Source organism: Nyctibius grandis, chromosome 2, assembly GCF_013368605.1.
Source record: "Nyctibius grandis isolate bNycGra1 chromosome 2, bNycGra1.pri, whole genome shotgun sequence".
In the NCBI taxonomy this organism is placed as follows: Eukaryota; Metazoa; Chordata; class Aves; order Nyctibiiformes; family Nyctibiidae; genus Nyctibius; species Nyctibius grandis.
This window is the reverse complement of record NC_090659.1, coordinates 12516275-12537414: the sequence shown is the minus strand read 5'-3', so window position 1 is coordinate 12537414 and position 21140 is coordinate 12516275. Positions and strand designations below refer to the sequence as shown.

General features: G+C 44.4%; 1 protein-coding gene across 3 annotated transcripts in view; it reads right to left on the bottom strand.

Annotated features, from left to right (window-relative positions):
- USP25 (ubiquitin specific peptidase 25) overlaps positions 1 to 17539 on the bottom strand; it is a 95786-nt gene extending 78247 nt beyond the window's left edge. For 2 of the 3 annotated variants that reach the window (XM_068425510.1, XM_068425511.1), the window contains exon 1: positions 17297 to 17539. In XM_068425510.1, the coding sequence (XP_068281611.1) occupies positions 17297 to 17341 (45 nt within the window). In that variant the 5' untranslated portion in view covers positions 17342 to 17539. The remainder of the gene's footprint in view (positions 1 to 17296) is intronic. The other variant, XM_068425509.1, reaches the window with a different exon arrangement.
- Positions 17540 to 21140: the final 3601 nt, after the last annotated feature.

The following is a 21140-nucleotide window of genomic DNA, read 5'->3' as shown; positions in this document are numbered from 1 at the left end:
AGGAATGTAATCCTCTGTAAAAAGGCTTTAAGTTTCTGCTACAAACAAATAAACATAAAATAGTTAAGGTACAAAGGATGAGCATACTAAAGACCCTCAATTACTACTGTGAATGTCATTTTCTATCACATTAATCATATCTCCCAGGAACAGTTAAAAGGCCCACATACACTGCCGAGCACAGATACACTGACCATCTTCTAAATAAGCTGTTGGCCAAGTTCCAAATAGGCAAATAAAAACTAACTCCTTCCATGAAGAGAAGTTATTGAAACACGGGGAAAAACACACAGTCAACTCCAGAAGGCTTTGTTGCATGACTTTTCTCTTACCATTACTGTCCTCAAGATTATTCTCTGTGTGTGTGTGTGTGTGTAAAATAAACATACATATATAAATATGTAAATTAAAAAGTGGGTATATGTATACACTTATTTTTAAAAGCACTATTTTGCTGGTGCAAAGACCAAGTTAAATCTCTGCACTGGCTTTAAGGTGTTCATTCTTACAGTACCTCCTAAAGCACGGCGGGATTAGGTTTCCTTGCCTGGTATCTGCTAACTGGGTTTCCTTTTGTTCAGTCATGAAAAGAAAAATCTCTTACATGACATTGTATCCTCTGAGAAAGTAGGTAAAGATATATTTTTATACACACACAAATTCAAAATGCATCTCAGCTTTGGCTTGGACAAAATCACCTGTGGAGAGTACAGGATGTGCATGGAGACTGCAGATTTTCAGTCTAGGACTGCTCTATGCAGACTGCCAAAACCTGCCAATTACAGCAGCAGCTTGTGCAAAGTGGATAATTACCCACCTGCAACTGGACTGAGAGCAAACTTACTTCAAGGAAGCAAAAGGACACACTCTATGGCTGCAACTTTCAGCCAACCACAGCCTGGACCAAATAAAAGTTTAATGGGGAAGAGGCTTGAGTGCATTACTCACGTGCATACAGTCCTCCCTGAAAAATTAAAGGAAGGATCCTAATTAATCATAGCATTATGTAACCTATAATCATCATAAGATAACACTCCGAATACTCTCACCACGTTTCTATGGTTTCCATGTACAATAATAAAGCTGTGAACTGAAAATGCTTTAACAAGTGACTTTTCAATGAATTTCAAGATTTGATGATATGGATTCTACACATGAACATGCATTCACGTAAACACTCACTATTCTGAGCCTCATATATGAGCCCCCTCCCCCCAAAAAAAAGTCTCATTTACTCTCAACATATAACACTTAAATTTATTTTACTTCAAGCTAATATTTAAACTTTTTGAAATGAGATTTTAAAGACAGGCTTGAGGAGTTTGAGTTTTATTTACTGACACTAAATACAAGGCAAACCCACCTCAGATAGTTATACACATTTACAAAAAAAACCCAGAAGTTAAATGTGAGCCAAATCATTACCTACGTGTGGAATACTCTTGCAATGAGCAGGAAACCCTGTCAGTTCACAGGGGAAAAGTTAGTGACTTTCCAAACTACTCCACCCATAGGCAGGAGAAGTGGCTTCACACTCTTTCTTCCACATTCACACAGCACAGGGAAGGAATGAGACCCTAAAGCCAGATTTCTTACACAGCTCAAGGGAGAGAAGTGAAAAGCAAGGGGGAAGCATCACCTTATTACTATATAGGTCTTCCTAGGCAAATTTTTGGGGTGCTAAAGAATTGGAGTAATAATGCAGCTGGAAGAGGCACCACTGAGTACACTCATACAATAACATGGAGAACATTCAGAAAGCAACAGAAACACACTTCCTCGAACATATTTACTGGATTTTGTCTCATTTTCCCCTCAGGACGCAGAAGTACTGAAACTCAGCCCCGGACTCCAACTTGACACCCCTGCAGGTCTATTGCCTGGATTACAACTAATCATGTGCAGTTTACATTATCAAGAGATTCGGTTTTCCTCCGTGAAAAAGAAACAAAACAAAACCAACAAACAATGAAGAAAACTGTGCCTGAAGGCAGTATGGTGTGATCTACCACAACAGAAGTGTGAACTGGCTCAAAAATATTGTCATTTCCATCAAAGCAACATGGTTTAAAACCAATCCTCCAAACCAAAAGAGGAACAAATAGAAATGTAACTGAAGTTCTGTCTTAAAATTAGTCTATGAACTGGTTTATGAATGTTGTTGCTTGAATGACAAAGCATGTGAAGAATTGCTGAGTTCCACATTTCTAGCTTTTACTGATAACTTTCCTAAATGAGCTTCAGTGTCAGGCTTTTAATCAAGAGAGGATAGCAGACTTAGTACTTACTGAAAACATAAAAGGCGTCAGAAATGTAAAATTATTGAGTTTTGAGGTCTGTGTGTTTTAAACCACCATCACGATTTCTCAAACCCTGCTCAGCAAAACAGAGAGCGCTTCCCAAAAAAACAATGTCAAGCTACATCTTTCTCTCTTGTCACTCTGCTGTTATAGTAATGATAACAGCCCTAAAAATTAATTAACTAATGTAAACCCAGTGAGATCTTTAGTCTCATTTAACTAGATGCAAGTTAAACTTCAGGTTGCATTCACTGGAACAGCCATGGAAAGTTTGCTTCACAAGAATCACTTTTGATTCTTAGACACTGCAGTAACTGTGACAGTAATCAGCAAAAATATCTCTACTCTAATCCAGATCTGATGGGTGATTAGTTATTGGTGGCAGCAGGGGGTCTTTCAAAGCACCAGCACATGTTATCTCTAAACTACATACAAAATTCAGAAGGATTCCTCTGAGAGCCCACCCATGGACAACAGCTGGGCAGTGCCACGTCCTGGTGGCACGCTCCAGCCTGGGTTCACATCCCAGTCCCACCTCAACACATTCAGGCCCCAGCATCAAGAGAGCTGCCAACAAAGTGCACAAGCCACAGCAAATTAAAACCACTGGGCTCAATGATAAGTGACATTATACAGGTAGAATGGAGAAGGAGGCTGGAAGATGACAGATATACAGCTAACTCTGTGTGTATATAAAAAATAAACATACACACATATTTTCCAATCACGCCTGCTACTTTCTATTGTAAACGTTTCCTTCTTAATTTTTTTGTTCTGTTCATAGACATTTACCATCATGCCTAAACATTAAATTTTACAGTGTCTGCCCAGGGAGTATCACCAAGACAAGCTCTCTCCTCACAGGAAAGACCCGGGTATCATAATTTTACTGTAGCAGCTATTAAAAATGTCCTTTTGAATGTCTTTTAAACAATTCATGAACTCTTGTCTTTCTGAGGTCTAAAAAAAACCTCAAGCTGCAAAGATCGACATTTTAAGTTCCTGCTTTGAGATATTTTCCTTTGCATCCCAGCCACAGTTTAACCCATCACATGAAACACTAGCTATTCTGGCTCATGTTTGAGGCTCTTCATAGTCCTTTTTTCACCTATCTATTATCTGTCACTGAAAGGCTAAGACCTACCTCTCAACTCAAGAGGGCAGCCCTGCTAGCCCGTTCATGTTTAGCTTTATGTTTTTTTTCCAAATAGTCATCATGATAATCTCACCCTGCTCTGCACAATATGGAAGACGTCCCAAGAAAATGCCAAGCCAGCCCCTTCATTCTCCTTGCTCTGCTGTTATGATAACAAGGACAACAACTCCAGGAACAAACAAATCAACTCTGGAAGCTGCAAGTGTCCTCAGCTCCATGGGATCCCGGTCTCTGCTATACTTGCAAACAGTACAGTTTAAAGGGGCTGTCAGACCACAAGCTGCTCCTGACAAGCCAGCTGCCCTGCCCTGGTTTTAGCTCCTGCCCACATCAGCCAGCCGAGGCTGGTGTTGCCAGATGCCACCCGCTCTAACGAGCCACTCCTCGCTTTGAGCCAGCACTGCCACTTGCCTGAACCTCTGTCAAGCCAGCCCGGGCTCTCAACAAACCATCAGAAAGCCACTCTTTGCTTTTATTTAATTTCCTGCTGACTAGTGAGAGCCAGGGGTGAGACAAGGGAGAGGACAAGGCCCAGGCTGTGCCTGTTTCCACTGGATTAAACTTGTGAAGCAGCAGCCTTATAAGAATGAATTGTTTCTCTGTCTTTATTTTAATCCTACTTCTATCCAGTGAGAGAAACTGAGGGGGGAAAAAAGCCTCCCACAGTCCTTGTCCTACTTAGGCACTATTGCAGAAAACTTACTCCAACAAGAGGTGAATATAAAATTCATACAGCAACAGCGTGGCTGCAGGGATCGGATGCTCCCGATGTCCCTCAGCGGTCACAGCTGCAGCCACACAAGTGAATGCGCACACCCAGGCCCACGCCTGCACGGGCTGACACCCCGTACGCTGCCTTCCGCTCCCTGGTTTAATGTTCACAGCCAGAAAGATCTCATTTACTGCAACTGTTAATGGCGCAAGTATGAATGATCCCACCTCACCTCAAACAACTCCACTGTGGGCAGTAGGCAAGCGAAACCAAGGAAAATTTCACAAACAATTTTTCCACACAAAATTCAGAATAGTAGAGCATGGAAATCCTAAATAGAAGTCAAATTGCACTTTTTAAGACAGGTCTCTGCTACAAAGAGTACACAGTATTCAATAGCAGGGACACATCTGGGCAAAGAACTCAGCTGTCCAGTTTGAATAGAAAGAAAAAACAGCTTAACAGAAAACCTTTCAATAAAGGCTTTTCCATTTAGTCTGATTAAAAAAAAAAAATCACTAACCTGACTTCCTAAAGAAACAGGCCTTGTGATCACAGTGTGCACGTACCCAGGCAAGCCCGCCCTCCTGTCTCTGGAGAGCAACACCCCCAGCTTCTCGGCCCAGGCCCGGGGCTCCCCAACACCCTCGGCAGCACCCTGGGCTCCCCAGCAGCTCGCCCAGCGGGCACGCAGCTCCCAGTCGCGCTGCCTGCTGCTGCCCACCTCCAGGGCCAAAAGAAATTAGGTGAGAAGACACAGGGGGCTGGGGAAAAAGAGCAGAGGGGAGCACCTCCACCCCACTGCAGTGGGGTCTTCCAGAGGTGAACTCATCCTGTAGCCTCCATGGATCCCATCCCCCCCCCCCCAACTTTTAGTCCGAGGTGCATTACAAGATGAAATTCCATCAGAAAAGTCAGGCACCGTTATTTGCAGCATTCAGTAAAATTACTCAATAGTTTATCCTGCCCCCTGCTAATAATTTAAAAATAAATCCTGTGAAGAGACACACATTGGTAGCTTGAGGGGGGAAAACAAATAAATAGATATATAAAGTCTGCAGAAGAATGATACTATGAGATAACATTAAGTCACCTAAAATCCAAGGCAGTATTTAACAGGTTGCCTGCAAGGTGACATGTTTCTGACAGCAGTTCTGTCTTCCCCAGCGAGACAGCCTCTCCTGGGTCAAGCACCGGGAAGCCGCTGGCACGGGCTGCGTCCCTGCAGAGAGGCCACGGCAACACCATGCACTGTCGGCCCATGAAGGTCAGCGAGCAGCTTTCGTTTTCATTAGGTAATAACCTCAACGGATGCAGATGACATTAGAATTAAAATGAGCATAAAATAAGACAGAGACACTACAGTATTTAAAGATGTGTTGAAATCTGTACCAAGGATCAGCAAATAATTTTACTACCTCACAATTAAAGAAAGAGTGAATTCAGCAGTGCACTCCACAGAGGGCAACCGAAATTTTCTACGCTGTTTTCTTTCAAGGAGAAACTAGAAAAGCAATCTTCAGAATCTCTGTTTGTTTTTTTTTAATGGACTTTGAATTACCTGATTTTGAAACTAACATTTGCCTCAGCTCCCACAGAAAGCTGAACGTGTTATATTCTAATACATGAGGACATGGGCTCAAGAAAATTATGAAAATTGTGGTTTATAACCGCTGTTTGTTATAATTTAGCCCTATCAGTCTCCCCTGTCTTCGTGGTGGTGTGGCAATATCATTAACAGTGACTTTCTGCCACCCTTCATCACTGCATACCTAGCTGAAACTTCACAGGCTGACTTGAGTAACAGGAGCATGAAAGACTCCTCTAAGGAGTTCACATTTTTTAAAAATACATTGAAACAGAAAAAAATAAAATTCTGTGCTGCCTTCCTAGCAGCAGCATTACGCTAACACACTCCCCATCAAACAACAGAGACAATAAACTCCAATAGTAATATTTTCAACCCTTTCCTCCTCAGTAAGGTCACAAAGCAACAGAGTCTCACGCACCTTTGCTGGGGACAGCAGGCAGCTGCAAACTCCTTCCCTGGTCTTTAACAATGCAGCAGAGTCTGTACACGGCACACACACCCACACTCAGCACTAGGAAGTAGGTGGCACATTTACCAGTCTTCTTTAAATCAGCCCCAGAAAAAGCTTCCAGGCAACATGCCAAGTTAGCAAGAGTTGGAACTGGTGATGATGGGAAAATCTGCCCATCTTTACCATCAATAAATCCAGAGGTTACCCAGTAGATCAGGAGACTGTACCCAAAAAAGCAGTCCAGTCGGCTTCAGGCAAGGGGACAATTATGGTCCAGATGTTCTGTGGCTTTCAGCACCAAGTCCCATAAAACACATGCAAGACTAGAGGGAACTTTTAAAAGTTGCCAGTAAGATGTTGGGTTATTTTTTAATTTTCAAACAAGTACAGGAATACAGAGAGAAAGAGAAGTCTTCATTCTAGTACCCCATTTAAAAAAAAAAAGTTACAAGCTTAGGTGCCTGAATTAAAAAAAGCTTGCTGATTGCTGCTACCAAAAAATCAAAAGGTTCTAATATAAGAAAAGAAAATGGTAGTGGGAAAGCCTCTAAACTAAAAGAGTATGGCCCTCAAACAGGTGAGAAGTTACATCACAGACACGAGCAGAATTTGAAGAAAAGCAGCTGATGAACGGGAAAGTAGGTAATACCAAGAAGGGAAACAACTTTGCAAGCTGTCCAAAAGCTATTTCACAGAATCATAGAATCATTTTGGTTGGAAAGGACCTTTAAGATCATCGAGTCCAACCATTAACCTAGCACTAACAAGTCCACCACTAATCCATATCCCTAAGCACCACATCTACACATCTTTTAAATACCTCCAGAGATGGTGACTCCACCACTTCCCTGGGCAGCCCGTTTCAATGCTTGATAACCCTTTCAGTGAAGAAATTTTTCCTCATAACAATCTAAACCTCCCCTGGCGCAACTTGAGGCTGTTTCCTCTCGTCCTATCACTTGTTACCTGGGAGAAGAGTAACTTTTATACTTCTGAGGAAACTTCCTCCTCTCTGTTCTACACACTCATGTGCAGAGACATTTTTTATCAACAGGCACAACTAATTTAGCTTAAAAAACAAAAAACAAAAAAACAAACCAAAAAAACCCCACAGACATATTTTCAAGCTTAGAAACCTTCTCTTATATCTTTTCCCATGATTCTGTACCAAAACAAAGCCTGCAAAATATAGAAACTTTTTCTCAATCCTAACATAATATTTCTGGGATACAATGAAATACACAGCATTCAATCCTCTAACCAGGCCATTTATACCTATGCACTTTGGAAAGTGTTAAAAAAAAAAAAAAAAACACACACCTCCAACAGCTGTGGTCCCAGGAGAAATTTCTTTTTCAAAGCAGCTTTCAGGAGAATAAAATGAAACTGAACACAAAAGGAAAGTGGAGTAGGAGTCTGTTCTCACCATCTCCTCCTCTTCTCAAAAGAACGAAGAACGCCACGTGCCTGTGCACACCCAGCCTTTCCCAGCTGCTTACTTTAAAGCACTCTCAAAGCATACACCTGAATGTAAATGAACAGTATTTTCAACCTCCACGTAGCACTTTTTTTTCTGGCTTAATCCCAGTAAAAACACAGCTAAATTCAACTTCTCAAAATGATTTTTTTTTTTTAATTGGAATTTTATTGAAGTTCAGAAAGAGTCATTTTTGGTTTGAGAATAAGGCTAAATTTTCAGCCCAGGCATCTGACTTTTCTTGCAGTCATACAGCTGTGAGAAGAACAGCTATCACAGAAACCACACACAAACTCAAGCCTAGCATTTACTATTCACCAAAAGTAATAGATGGCACTAAATATAGCTATGCAATTCACAATCCAAAACTTTTACATCTCAGACTCAGACCCTAATGTCAAGTGAACATCCTGTTTTAATTAAAGGGAGCCCTCTGGATTATGGGGTACAACACTAGTGAAATGATGACATGTCAATTGCTAGGAAGGAGCCACAGAGGCATATAATGCCATTGTATCACATGCATTTATTTCCATGAATTTTGCCTAGACCAAGGTAAGACACAAGGGTCAATTAAGTAGCTACGGATCATGCCTCGAAAACACTAATGCCTCTCTGAAAAGCTTTCATTAAATATATTATTCTGTCTACATGTGCTTAATGTAAAGCTTAAAAATATGCTTTCACCTGATGGCTAAAAAAAGCTTTAGTCAAGGATATTTTAAGCACAGTCTGCATTTGCTTGACACCTAAACTTTGATAAGCTTGACTGTTGCCAATTAGTTGATAACAGAAACATTTTAAAAGAAATGTTGTGCAGGGTATAATTTTTTTCAGCAAGAATCTACCAGTTAAAATAATTCAGAAACCTACTATAAACAAAAGCATCAAGTCAAAGCTGTGCATCTCAGAATAAAAACTATCAGAATTTGCATACCAATTTTTCTGCTGCCTTAAAAACTGTTTTACCTAAACAAATCTGTGTCAGGTGTTGTTTCCAAAGTTAACATAGCTACACTCCTGCCTTCAAGCTGTTCCACATCACATGTTCTTTGGATTCCACTTCTCCAACGTCCTTACTTCCAAGAGCTACATTGAAACTGTGGACACTCAGTGTTGCCACCTCTCACAACAATGCTGTTTCTGTTAAAAGTCCCATCATCAGGCAACATCAGGTTTCAGGAAAACTCTCACGCTGATGGTTTTCAATATGCTCCTGAATTTCACCCATTATGGCAAAGAAAAGCAAAAGTATGTAGCTAATGATATTTTCAAAAGAATGAAAACTACAAAACCTAACTGAAAAACAAAAAGCAATGCCTTCTTAAATTACATGAGTCTACATCTAAATAGATTAAATATTTTCATTGTGATTTTCAAATGCTTGGAATTAATGATGTTACTAAATACACGGAAAACCAGTCCATAAATAAATACACAACAACTGACAAAGCCTGCCACAGATGACTGAAGTTATCACAGTGTCCTGTTCACAGCATTTTGTGTCAACCTGTCCTTTACACCATCTTAGGACCCAATTCTTCCTTCATAGCACTTCACGGGAATCACAATATTGACTCAAAATGTTGCTTAATATCTCATTTATGTTAAAGCCCAAAACCACAGATTCTGCACCACATTCACCAGGAAAACCACTAAGTAGTTCAGTGCGTTAAAACTGCACCTCTACCAGAAGACAGAGCCCTGCAGCTATCAGCAGAAGGCAGCACAACACCTCTGCCGCCCCAGATCACAGATCAGTGCACTCAACCTGACACCCAGGCAGGGAGGTATAACCCGCTGCAAAAAGACAGACTTACATTCCCTTTACTCACTTCTGAAAACTGGGATGGTAACACAGAGCAGGAAAGTGGTATGGACAGGGTTACTCAAAAAGAAATTTCTTGAAAATTTTCCATTGATGGTATGCAGACCCCTTAGTGTACTGAAAATTTTGAAGTCCTAAAGAAATCTAGTGGTAAAGAGATCTAAAGCCTGCCATACAATGAGAGAGTGGAAATTTTAATGCTGTAAGAAAGCAACATTTTAGATAGCGATTGTACTCGACCACAGCACACACTACGGCTGCTCTCCATTCTACCTGCAAGCTCGGGTGAGGTGTGTTGGCACAATACAGCTAACGACAACATTTATATTCAGCACAGCATTAAGGTCAGGTAACACTAAAAAATCTGACACGCGCTTTTCAGAATGCATTGTTGCCAAATTACAAGTTGTAAGCATTCACAGAAAACAGCAAGAGATGCCATTTTTGCCAACCTGATGCAGGAAACGGGAAAAAGTATTTCCACTTACTTGGCATAAAGCCTCAGCTTGCACCATTATGCAAGGCATGCCCCCGCTATCCTATTCAGCAGTAAAGCATCTCACCACCTCATCTTTACTTCAGCCTCACAGCTTTAGATACTTTGTCACTGTATTTTCTCCCTTTTTTTAAACAATAAAAAAATGAATAATTTATCAGAAAAGTTTCAGCTTTACATAGTTTTACAGGGAACTAACTATTGTTACTCACAGTACTAGTTTTCCCCTATTAATTATACCTGACCACCCATTAACCAGAACGTTGCACATACCACAGTCCTGAAGTGAAGGGAAAGAGTTACCACTCCACCTGTCACACATTACCTCTCTGGCAGAAGTCACATGCAAGTTATATTAGTTTCACTGAACTTGGTTAAACTAACATTCACTCCAGTCAAATATTTTCTACTCTTGGTAGATATTGACTTCTTTAACAGCACCCCAGCTGACGAAGTGTAATCATCAGCTAACAGAAGCAGTCTTTATTTCCTAAGAGGGAAAAAAAAGACTGAAGTCTACCCTGAATTCATAAGATCATTTTGAAATATGTTGTCACAACAGCCTCTCCTACATTACTCACCTAATACTCTGGCTCGCTATTCACATCGTGATGCTATGAGTTAACAGCCCCCTGGTGAGAAGCTGAACAGTCTGTCTACCTGCTGAGTAAAGACCATCATGTCGGTAACTAGTCACTGGGTTTTCATGGGGAAGTTTAACATGTCCATCTTAAAAAAAAACAAAAACAAAACAAAACAAACACAAAACCAAACCACCACACCAAAACAAAGTCAAGCACAAAACCCCACACACACACATATACACACACAAACCTTCCTCGTGACTCAATGCACCCTGCCCCACCTTTACATAATCACTCTGGTTATCAGAAAAGAGCTAGAAAGTGAAAGCACTCACGATACTTTTGCTTCCCAGAAAAGCTGCTCCCACACATGTATCTTTCCTACTCAGTGAAAGTAGGAAAGACTTTCCTGTCTCAGTGCAGGCCCTCACACACCTCCTCAGATTTTTAAGAGCTCTGTTCCATAACATGTACAAGTCAATAACAACAGGGGAAAAAAAACCTCACACAACCAAAAAAACAAAAGCCAAACAAACAAAACCAAAAAGTCAGGCTTTTAAGGGAATTTATTCCTACATGAAAACATGTAAGTGAAGACACCGCTCTTAAGCTTTCTGTTTACTTTTTATTCTAAGGAATATCAGGAATGTCACGTTTGGCACTCAGCTTCTGCCAGATGACCAGCTGGGAATTGCAAATCAGCATCTTCACTACACAAAGTGAAGAGCAGTAAAACAGGAAGGAACCCTGGGCGTACCCCTGGGCGCCTTGATAATCCCTCCATCACTAGCACTGCCAGCAATGGCTGTAAGGGGGTGACCGATGCAGCAGCCCAAACGATTCCTGGCATAGGCGACATGGGAGGGTTAAACACCTGCCAGCTAGTTCTGCAAAGATTTCAGCCCAGCCTGAAAAGGCAGCCTCCAGCTCAGCTGAGGCATCCGGTCAATTTAACAACTCGGCCACTGCACCGGTCCCCAGCATCCAGGGTGTCCCTCAACCCAACCATTCACATCACTGAAGTTATGGAGCCAGCTTTTCATGGACTGAATAATCAAACTGTTGACACTTGGGTGGGTTCTTCAGCCAGGAATAAAAGAAGATTTAGCCAAAACCAGAATGGAAATTATATCTTTCATTCATCATTAGTTAGATAAGTCCATGAACTGAATTCACAGGATTAAAGAGATGTTACTTCCTGCCTTAACATATCTTTTCAGGAATAAGAGTGCAAGAAAGCAACTGTTCAGCTATCCTCCCACTTACCTTTACAAAGCACTTTTAAAAATGTTAAGTATTTTTCTATTTTGAGACATGGGTAATTTGCTTTTTGACCTTTTTATAGAAGCTGACGGGTTTTGTCTTCTTTTGTAGCTGCTGTTCCTAGTAGTTATAGATACAGGGTTATGCTAAAAATATTTTTTATGAAGTATTAAAGTTATTTTTAAATAACAGAAAAATGTATAAACCTTACGTTTTAATATTCTGAAGCAGTACTTTTTTTTCCAAGGTGTGGACCAAAAGATACATAAAGACATTACTTTTGACAGATGCTAATGATAGTACTATGGTTGTAAACTCGTGCTACCACAATTGAAATCGTTACTGAACTTCTGTGAAAGTTTTTCAAGAATGAAACAGGTTTTAAATGACTATTAAACATTTCAGAGAGGAGTAGATTCATAGCATATACCAAAAAAGCAAGATTGCATAGCTACCAAAAGAAAGCCACCACCCACCCAACCACACACACCCCCCTTCCCACCAACACCCATCAGAACAGTCACAAAATCAGAAGGCATTCTGGAACAGGCTGCCCAGAGAGGTTGTGGAGTCTCCTTCTCTGGAGACATTCAAAACCCGCCTGGACGCGTTCCTGTGTGATATGGTCTAGGCAACCCTGCTCTGGCAGGGGGATTGGACTAGATGATCTTTCGAGGTCCCTTCCAATCCCTAACATTCTGTGATTCTGTGATACCAGTCTGACAAGGGTTTTCAAAATTACTTTGAATCATTGACCTTTGCACCTTGCTGTAGCTTTCAGAAAATACAAACAGTCTATACAGAAGGTGTAGCTACACACAATATGAACTTTAATGATTCTTTTTAATACATAACAAGATGTGTATATCTAAAAGTGTGACTCCATAGCACTTCAAATAATTCTTACTAATTACTTAGCAGTTGGTACAAAGACTTCCAGTAAACCAGTCTGGTTATTCTGCTCATCCTGGCCAAAAGAGGTAACAAAGCTTTCAATACCAGCCGTAGCAGGTATAACCTCTCATATTCAAGCCCCCTGTGCAAGGAGGCCGCCTGTCACACAGTCCAAACACACCTCCCCACGACTGGGCTGGCTATGTAACCCATCCTCACTACAGGAGCCAGGGTGCAGCTAAAGGCGGACACCTGCGTGTTGGTCACAGGCAAGAGCAACTCTGGCCGCGTGATGAGAGCAGTAGCCTGCGGCCTCTCAGATCCAGAGGGCAAATGCTCGGTGAGGAAACCCTGAACTCAACTGACTAACATTCTGTGATTCTGTGATACTGTGATTAAAACACAAAGATTTTACAAGTTGTATCCTTGGAAGGTTGCCACCTACCGAGATGGGGGGCAGAAAAACTACCAAGCACAACTCCCAAAATACCTTCCTCGCATACCAAGTCCTCAATGGATATTCTTTGAGAACACCTCCTGCCATTCAGGACTGCATGAACATCCCTATTTCAATTGTTGGAGACCTACGACTGTATCATCTTCCGTACGAACCATTACTGCAGTACTAAGAAGTCAGTGGCTATTGCTTTCAGAAAAGAAACGGTCAGTACCATATTATTAGCTAAGTCTTTCAGTAATAAGTACATCAAATACACAGGACAAGCAGAGCAGAAACACACACGAGCTAGTACAATTTTCTCCTTAGTACCCCAGAAAAGAGCAAGGGAGAAGAATTAAGTAGTATTAGACCTTGCTTAATGCCATGCATTATTTCAAATGGTAAATATCCTTAAAGGTTTGTGCTTCTTTCAAAAAAAAAAAAAAAAACAAAACCCCAAACCAAGCTGAGCTGACACACCTTCTACTATTCCTGTGATTACACTGCCAAAATGCTGCTGAATCACAGGTCTGAAATAACAGTGGGTGTGGGAAACCAAAGGACAGATAAAAGAGACTTTAAATCCATGCACCAACCAAGACTCCATCTCTCTCCAGAAGCAGCAGAACTTGACAATACACATTGCTGAGAGGCCAGCTAAGTGTCACCCTTTAAAACGCAGCTTCTTCAATCTGATGTTCCAAGATGACCATCACGATAATTATTAGTTAGAGCTGACACACTGCTGAAATATGTAGGACCTCTCCACATCATTTCTTCCAATTACTAGAAAAAGCACCATCCACCCACGCCCACCGCTGAACCCACTGTGTAAGGGACGCTGGCCGAGGGAAGGGTCTGCGCACACGAGGGGCAGCCTGGGACAGTGTTCCTCCAGGAGGGGGAAAAAAAAAAAATAATGTACACATGCACCAGCACAAGCTGCCCCCACGGCAGCGGCGTAGGACTGCCTGGAGTATGGGGAATCCTGCAACACACATGCCTTAGCTCTTCAGCAGCTAAATGCCTGACAAAAAGTATTTTACTGGTCGGAACTACAGACAGGGCAAAACCAGAAGCTACTTCTTTTTTTTTTTAACTTCCCAGGCCACTTACCTTTATTCACATGCTTTAGTCTTAACATGAACATTACAGATAACCTACGGACACCCAACAATGTTAGAGAAGCACACAACAGCTGTGAGCAACGAGAGTAACGTGATTAATTATTTGCTTCAGGAGACAAATTACAAGTTTTAACTAGGAGTCAAGATGACCAGTAAACACGACAGAAAAAATTTCTTTTGAGCCGATCCAGATGCTTTAACTACACAATAAACTAAAGATAGCTTCAGTGGGAAATGGGCTGTTTGTAGTTAGAGCATTTATTAACACAAACCTACATGTCCAAGTACTGCTGAAGTTTGACACATACTTCCTGTATGACAGTAAGAAAACATCTGATGAACAATGTTGGGAACCGCAGTTCTGAATAAGGTATGCTGATGACTCAAGCATCTCTTGGAAATCCAATATATTTCTGCTTGTATGTGGTTTCTTCACACTAAGAGAAAACAATCATGACAAACTTTGAGGTCTCCAGAACAAACTCTCATTAGTTGTGGAGCATGGTATTTTCTTCTTTTGAGGGAAGACAATGAGTTAGTGGTACGGTAACCTCTCCACCTTTCTACCATGCATCAGTCCACTGTACCTTCACAATTTTTCTTCTTATATGCAAATAAGCTGAACAATGTTAAAGTTTGTCATCCAATTAGCTATTCATTAGTCTCACTAAGCAACCAGATGCTCACTTTGAAGTCAAATAATACGTTTTTGCAAAATATTCTCAAGATTGGCCTTCCCCCTGCAGCGTGCAATTAGGGATAAAGGACGTAACAAGGAGCCTCAAATAATACAATAATCAGATGATTCAACAGAAATAAAAAAAGAAAATCCCTGTCATGAAAACAACCTTATTTTATACAGTTTCTCTAGATACTTAGGCAAGTAACCATGACCCATAGATGCTGACTACAACTTTAGAATTACTGCTAATTTCATTTTTACTGCAGTATGGATTACCAGGTGATCTATCACAATCAATCCCCAACCACCCTCTAAGTTTATCAATTTGAAACTAAAGTAATCCTGAACTACTGACCTACAAGCAGTAGTTTAGCCGAAAACTGTAACATTTCTTCTTCGGTACTGTTGACAGAAGGTGCAAACAGGCAGCTCTGACCAGTGTTTACCATGTATTACATAACACAGTATCCAATAAAATAAGTCATATTTAAGTAAACCATCAACAACCGATTTTATAAAAGATAACCTTGCACATGAAAGGTGTCAGGTGCACAGCAGCAACAAACGAAGCTGTTGAACACAGAAGACACACACATAGCATGGGACCTGGCAGCAAAACTCTGCTACATTAGCCTGCTAGCACACCCCAACTGAAAACACCACCGACTGAGGAATGAAGAGACAGTATTAGTCCATTCAGCCCTTGCCTTCCTGCTGAAGTGGCCAATATCAGAGCTAACTACTTCCAACTATGACAGGCTCTGGCGAGGCACGCCTCTCCCTCCGAATGAGCTTCTTCAATGTAAGTTGTATCACTTTAACCAATCATACCTTAATCACTGCATTCTCACTGTCCACTCTTACAACTCCCACACCGACTATACCAAAGCAAATATACCTTTATCCTCTTATAAAAGCATCACATGCCATTAAAAAAAGTCAGGGAAGAGGAGGCAATCACAACTAAGCAGAACAGTTGCATTAAACAGCAACAGTTACCTTTAAAAAATAAAATAATTCAGCGACAGGACAAGGGGCAATGGGAACAAACTGAAACACAGGAAGTTCCATTTAAATATGAGAAAAAATTTCTTTACTGTGACAGAGCACTGGCACAGGCTGCCCAGGGAGGCTGTGGAGTCTCCTTCTCTGGAGATATGCAAAACCCGCCTGGACGTGACCCTATGCAACGTGCTCCTGGGGAACCTGCTTTGGCAGGCCGTTGGACTGTGTGATCTCCAGAGGTCCCTTCCAATCCCAACCATTCTGTGAATTCAAAAAGCACTGCGATTTAATTTTAGGTTTCTTTTTCTCTTGCCAGTTCAGCTCACTTAAAGCAAAGAAGAGCTGTAGAAGGTGTCAGCTTTTTTTTCTTTGACAAGGAAACATTTTCCAGCAACTCCTGGTGCGCAGTAAGATTCATAAACGCTGTCACTCACTTAACCCCATTTCGTGATGCACGTTAATACGAGTCCCTAAATCCAGCACTTTTTTTCCTCCAGCAAGAGCGTGTCACGGCGAGCCGTGTGTCACACGCTGGAAATAGCGTTCCCTTGGAGCAAGCGGGGATGCCGGCGCGGCAGGGTCACGCCGTGCATGTGCAGCATCTCCCCCCCGGCCCAGGGCTCACGCCGGGGGCTCGGCCAGGACCCCACGGGCCTCACCGACACCCCGCTGCTCTGCCTGGCAGCCCTGCAAGTGCAACAGGCCCGCCCGCCCGCCCGCGGCCCGGCGCCCTCCCAGCCCGGGGCTGCCCGCTCGGGTGGAGCGGCGGGTCTGCCCCGAGCCGCGGGGCGCCGGGGGAAGGGCCCGGCCCAGGGCGGGAAGCTGATCCGGGGCCGGGCTGACGGCGGTCCCCGCTGCCTGGCCGCGCCCCAGCACAGCGCCCAGCCCCGCCGCGCCCCGCCGGCGGCTTCGCGGTCGCCCTGGCCCCAGCCGGGGGCTGAAGTGGCGGGGGCCAGGAGAGGCCGCAGCGCGGGGAAGGCCGGGACCCCCTCGGCCGGGAGAAGCTTCCCACGGGCCCGGGACGCGGCGGGAGCATGGCGAGGCGTTGCAGGGGGGAAAGTTGCCGGCGGGGCGGGGGCTGGGTGCGGGGGCAGCCGCCGGAGCCACGCAGGAAAGGAGCGGTCCGGGAAGGGGTGGGGGCCAGGCCCGGGTGAGGCCGGCGGGCAGGGACGCGGCGAGGGGCGCGCAGCCGGCTCCGAGGCCGGGCCCTGGCGCAGCGGGCGGGACCCCCGCCCTGCGGCGCAGAGCGGCGGGCCGGGCCGGGCCGGGCCGGGCCGGGCCGGTGTCTCACCTTGGCGGCGCCGCCAGGCTGCAGCACGTTCTGCTCCACCGTCATGGCCCCCGCGCGGCTCCCAGCTGCGCCCCGGGCTCGGCGGGCGGCGGCGGCGCCGTGCGGCAGCGGCTGGGCCGGGCCCTGGCTGGGCGAGCGGAGCAGGAGGAGGCGGTGGCGGAGGAGGAGGAGGAGGGGCGGGAGGGGGAGCGCGAGTCACCGCGAGGCGGGCGGGCCGCCGAGGCGGGCGGCCGCCATGGGGCAGCGCGGATCCGCTCAGGCCGCGCTATCACTCCCAGCGCGGCCGCCCCCGCCGCCGCCACCCAGCGTGCCCGGAGCGCCGAGCGCGCCGCCGGCCCCGCCCTCGGCTCAGCCCGCGCCGCTGCCGCCACCACCGCCCGGCAGCGGCTCCCCGGCGGCGCCGCCCTGCGCACCTGCCCCGGGCGGAGCCCCCCGCAGCGGCTGCCCCCGACCCCCCTCGCTCGCCGCCGCCGTTGCCCTGCCCCTTCCCCGCGGTATTTACAGCGGCCGCCTCCATCTTGGTGGCGGCACACCCCCCTTCGCGGGACAGCGCCGGCCTGGCCTTGGCTCCAGGGGGAGCAGCCCGGCCCCGCCGAGCCCCTGGGCGCCCCGGGCCGCTCTGCCGGGTGCAGGCTTCCCTCCGCCCCTCGCAGGGGCAGCCCCACCGCGCTGCGTCTCAAGGGACGGCGAAGCTTCCCCCCCTTCCCGCAGCGGCCAGCCTCTGGGGAGCCGCGTTCTGGCCAGGGCGGCGGCGAAGCCGAGAGCCCCCCACTCCCGCCGGGGAGCGGCACCGCGTCCCGGGGTGCGTGGGCCGGCTGCAGGCTTCTCCCGGGGCGGAGGAGGCGAGGGCGGCCTGCCCTGCAGCCGGCCCAGTCTGACAGTCGTCAGCGTATTTCTGCTTCAAGAGCCCAGCGCTTTCCAGGGGTTTTGCAGGAAATTTCTGACCAGTTCCAGCGCTGGCTGCTCGTACCCACAGCAAACCTTAGTACTAAATGGCACTTAAAAGTTGCAGATCTTCCCCTCCCTGCCTCCGTTTAGTTGGGTGAGCTGTGAGGTGCTGGTACTCAGCATTCAAACTAAACGGGAACTTCCTTAACTATTTCACTGCTGATTAAAGTATGGGGAGGGTTTCAGGTCTTGGCAACCCATAGTGAATTTTGGCACCACAGATTAACGGTATTAGGAAAGAGACTGTCCCTCTGTCACCCCGCTCTGTGGAGTCAAGGGAAGGGAGGGAAGGGACTCGGCTCTGGGCATCAGCACAAGCAGCAGAAAGCCAGCCTTGGAAAGTCCCCGAGGTACTGGGCCGTCCAAAATGCAGCTGAACTCAAGCAGGTGAAGGGCAGCAGAGGAACCCACCCCACCTTTTGGATGCCTGCACAACAAATCGTAGCGACGTCCCGGTGAGGTTTCTCAAGCTGATGAAGCTTGGTCTGCAGGAAAAGCTGAGGAGAGCAGCACGGTTCCGATAGCCCCAAGTACCTAAAAATCATGAGCTGGAGTGCAATGACATGAATTGTGGCTACTGCTCGTCTGTGACACAGAGCCTTAGCATTTACAACTCTGTAATTTAATTCCCCCCTCTTCCCACAGTAGAGTATGAATCTTTTTAAAGCTGAGATTATCAGGTAGTAACATCACTGCAAGATCTCAGACTTTAAGTAAAACACCAATTTTTGCACAGCTTGTGACAACCTGCAAACACTGCCTTATTTCACTGTAGCTTCTGTGCAGGAGATGTTGCAATTTGATCAATATTTGCTCTTCTAAGCTTTGTTGCTCATAGATTGTGTCAGTTTTAATGTTTTTGCCTTTTATGCTGCAATATACAAGACATTGTTTAAAATTAAGGTTCCCAAAGAATTTATTGTGGAAAAGGCAAGAAACTATGCAGAGAATATAATGAAATCAGAAATGACTTGCAAATTACTTTTCTGGGGAGAAGAGGAGAAATTCTCGCTGCTCAGATTGATGGCAACGTGTAAGAAAGATAACAGTAGTAGTTTGGGGTGTTTTTTAAGAAAAGTTTTATGTTGCATTGCTGTGCCAGAGTGCTAGACTAAATTCTCTGTCCTCTTCCAATATATAGTCATGCTTTTTGTCATAGAATTTTACAGCTTCTACATTGTGTGTTTTTGACATATGCTGCACTATTTGTGTTTAGATAATTTCCATCAAAGCTATTCATTGTTTATATTCTTTGAAAATACTTGCTTCAATGCAGCTTTTTTTAAAAAACAAAACAAAACAAAACACTTCTGTCTTGCAATAATTTTTTCAAGTCTTTTCTCTGTTTCTTTTAACTCAATAGAAAAGCTTCCTTGCCAGACAGAATGTGACCAAACAGCAAGTGTTGGAAAGAAATGTTACTTTTTGTCCAATTCGCCGCAAATCAGGATACAACAAAACTATCACTTTTAAGGGCTCCTCTCCTGCCTTACTTTCTTTAATAAAAGAAAAAAAAAGGCTGAGCAATGGACTCCTGAGACAGGGATTTATCATTGAAATACTAACATAATCTGAGCCATAGCCATGCAAATTATGATTCTGTCGTACATATGGAGTTGCTGGAAACCAGGTGGAATGTGGTTTCATGTTCCATTTGCAGCACAAGCTCTGTATGAAGTAGATTTAGCACAAGACTGGAATTCGTACTTCATCAGAAAACACTAACAATTTTGTCAGGGCCACAATTCAGAAAGAGCTCTTGACTTGGTTGTATTAGTATTCCTTAGTGTCTATAATATATCGAGGAACTATCGTTTCACTAGAAATTGCTTAGTTTCACCTCTCCTTCCTTTTCTGCCTTCAAATCCCATTGACTGGAGCCAGATGAATCTTGTGCGAACCTAGCAGAGAACTCGGCATGATAACTCAAGGTCCAAAAGCTGCCACACCTGCACTGGTACAGCACAAAAAGAACCATCTAGGAGACTTGCTTTTTTTACTCACACAGTGTCGTCTCATCTCCTACCTGTAAAGTACTGTTTCTGAGACATGCTACCTTAACAAAGAGCCCACAGTCTTAAATTTCCAAGCTCCTGTTGCTAGTCTGCAGTGATCATTTAGCTGTCACATTTCCAGAGCTGCAAGCATTTTCTTGCTAGTCTTATTGATGGTGCTAGTGCACAGAAAGAGAAGTGATCAGAGGCTGCATGATGACATTTGCTTATGAGTCTCAAGAGCTGAAATTTATTTCTCTTTTTTTTTTTATCCCTTCCTGTTGCTTCTGTTGTTGGTTACAAGTTGGGCAATGTACCTTGATGTACCTTTAATATCTTAAATAGAATAAGGCATAGGTATACATGTTCTCCTGGAAGTTTATCATATTTCCACTTAGTTGCTCCTCACCTTTTAACAATATTACAGGGTTGGGTTGTTAAACATTTGTCAATGCGTTGCACAAACTCTGCCTCCAGCTGCTTCGTCTCCTTGGCAAGGCTACCCCTGTTTGCATGTCCTCCTCACCAGCAGTGCTGGAGAAGAGATCCACCTGAAATACAACCACAGCCTCCCCTCCCCCCTAAACCAGTTGTTTTTTTCTGCTAGATCAGTTCCCCAAAATGGTTCACTGACTGGCTGCATGAACAGCTGTGCTGGCCCAAGAGAGAGGGTGACACAAGCGCAGCGATGATAGTCGTTGAGTTTCATTTCACCTATTATTTCTTAAACCAGTAAGTGATTGCACCTTTCTGAGCCGTGGACTGCCTGTTGGATGCAAACCCTGTTCCTGCTCACTAGGCTTCTGGTCTTCCCGTTTTTGCAAAGAGAAAAAAATACCAGCCAACCACAAAACATTTTAGCACATGTTTTATTGTATACAGAGATCATGTACAACAAGAAA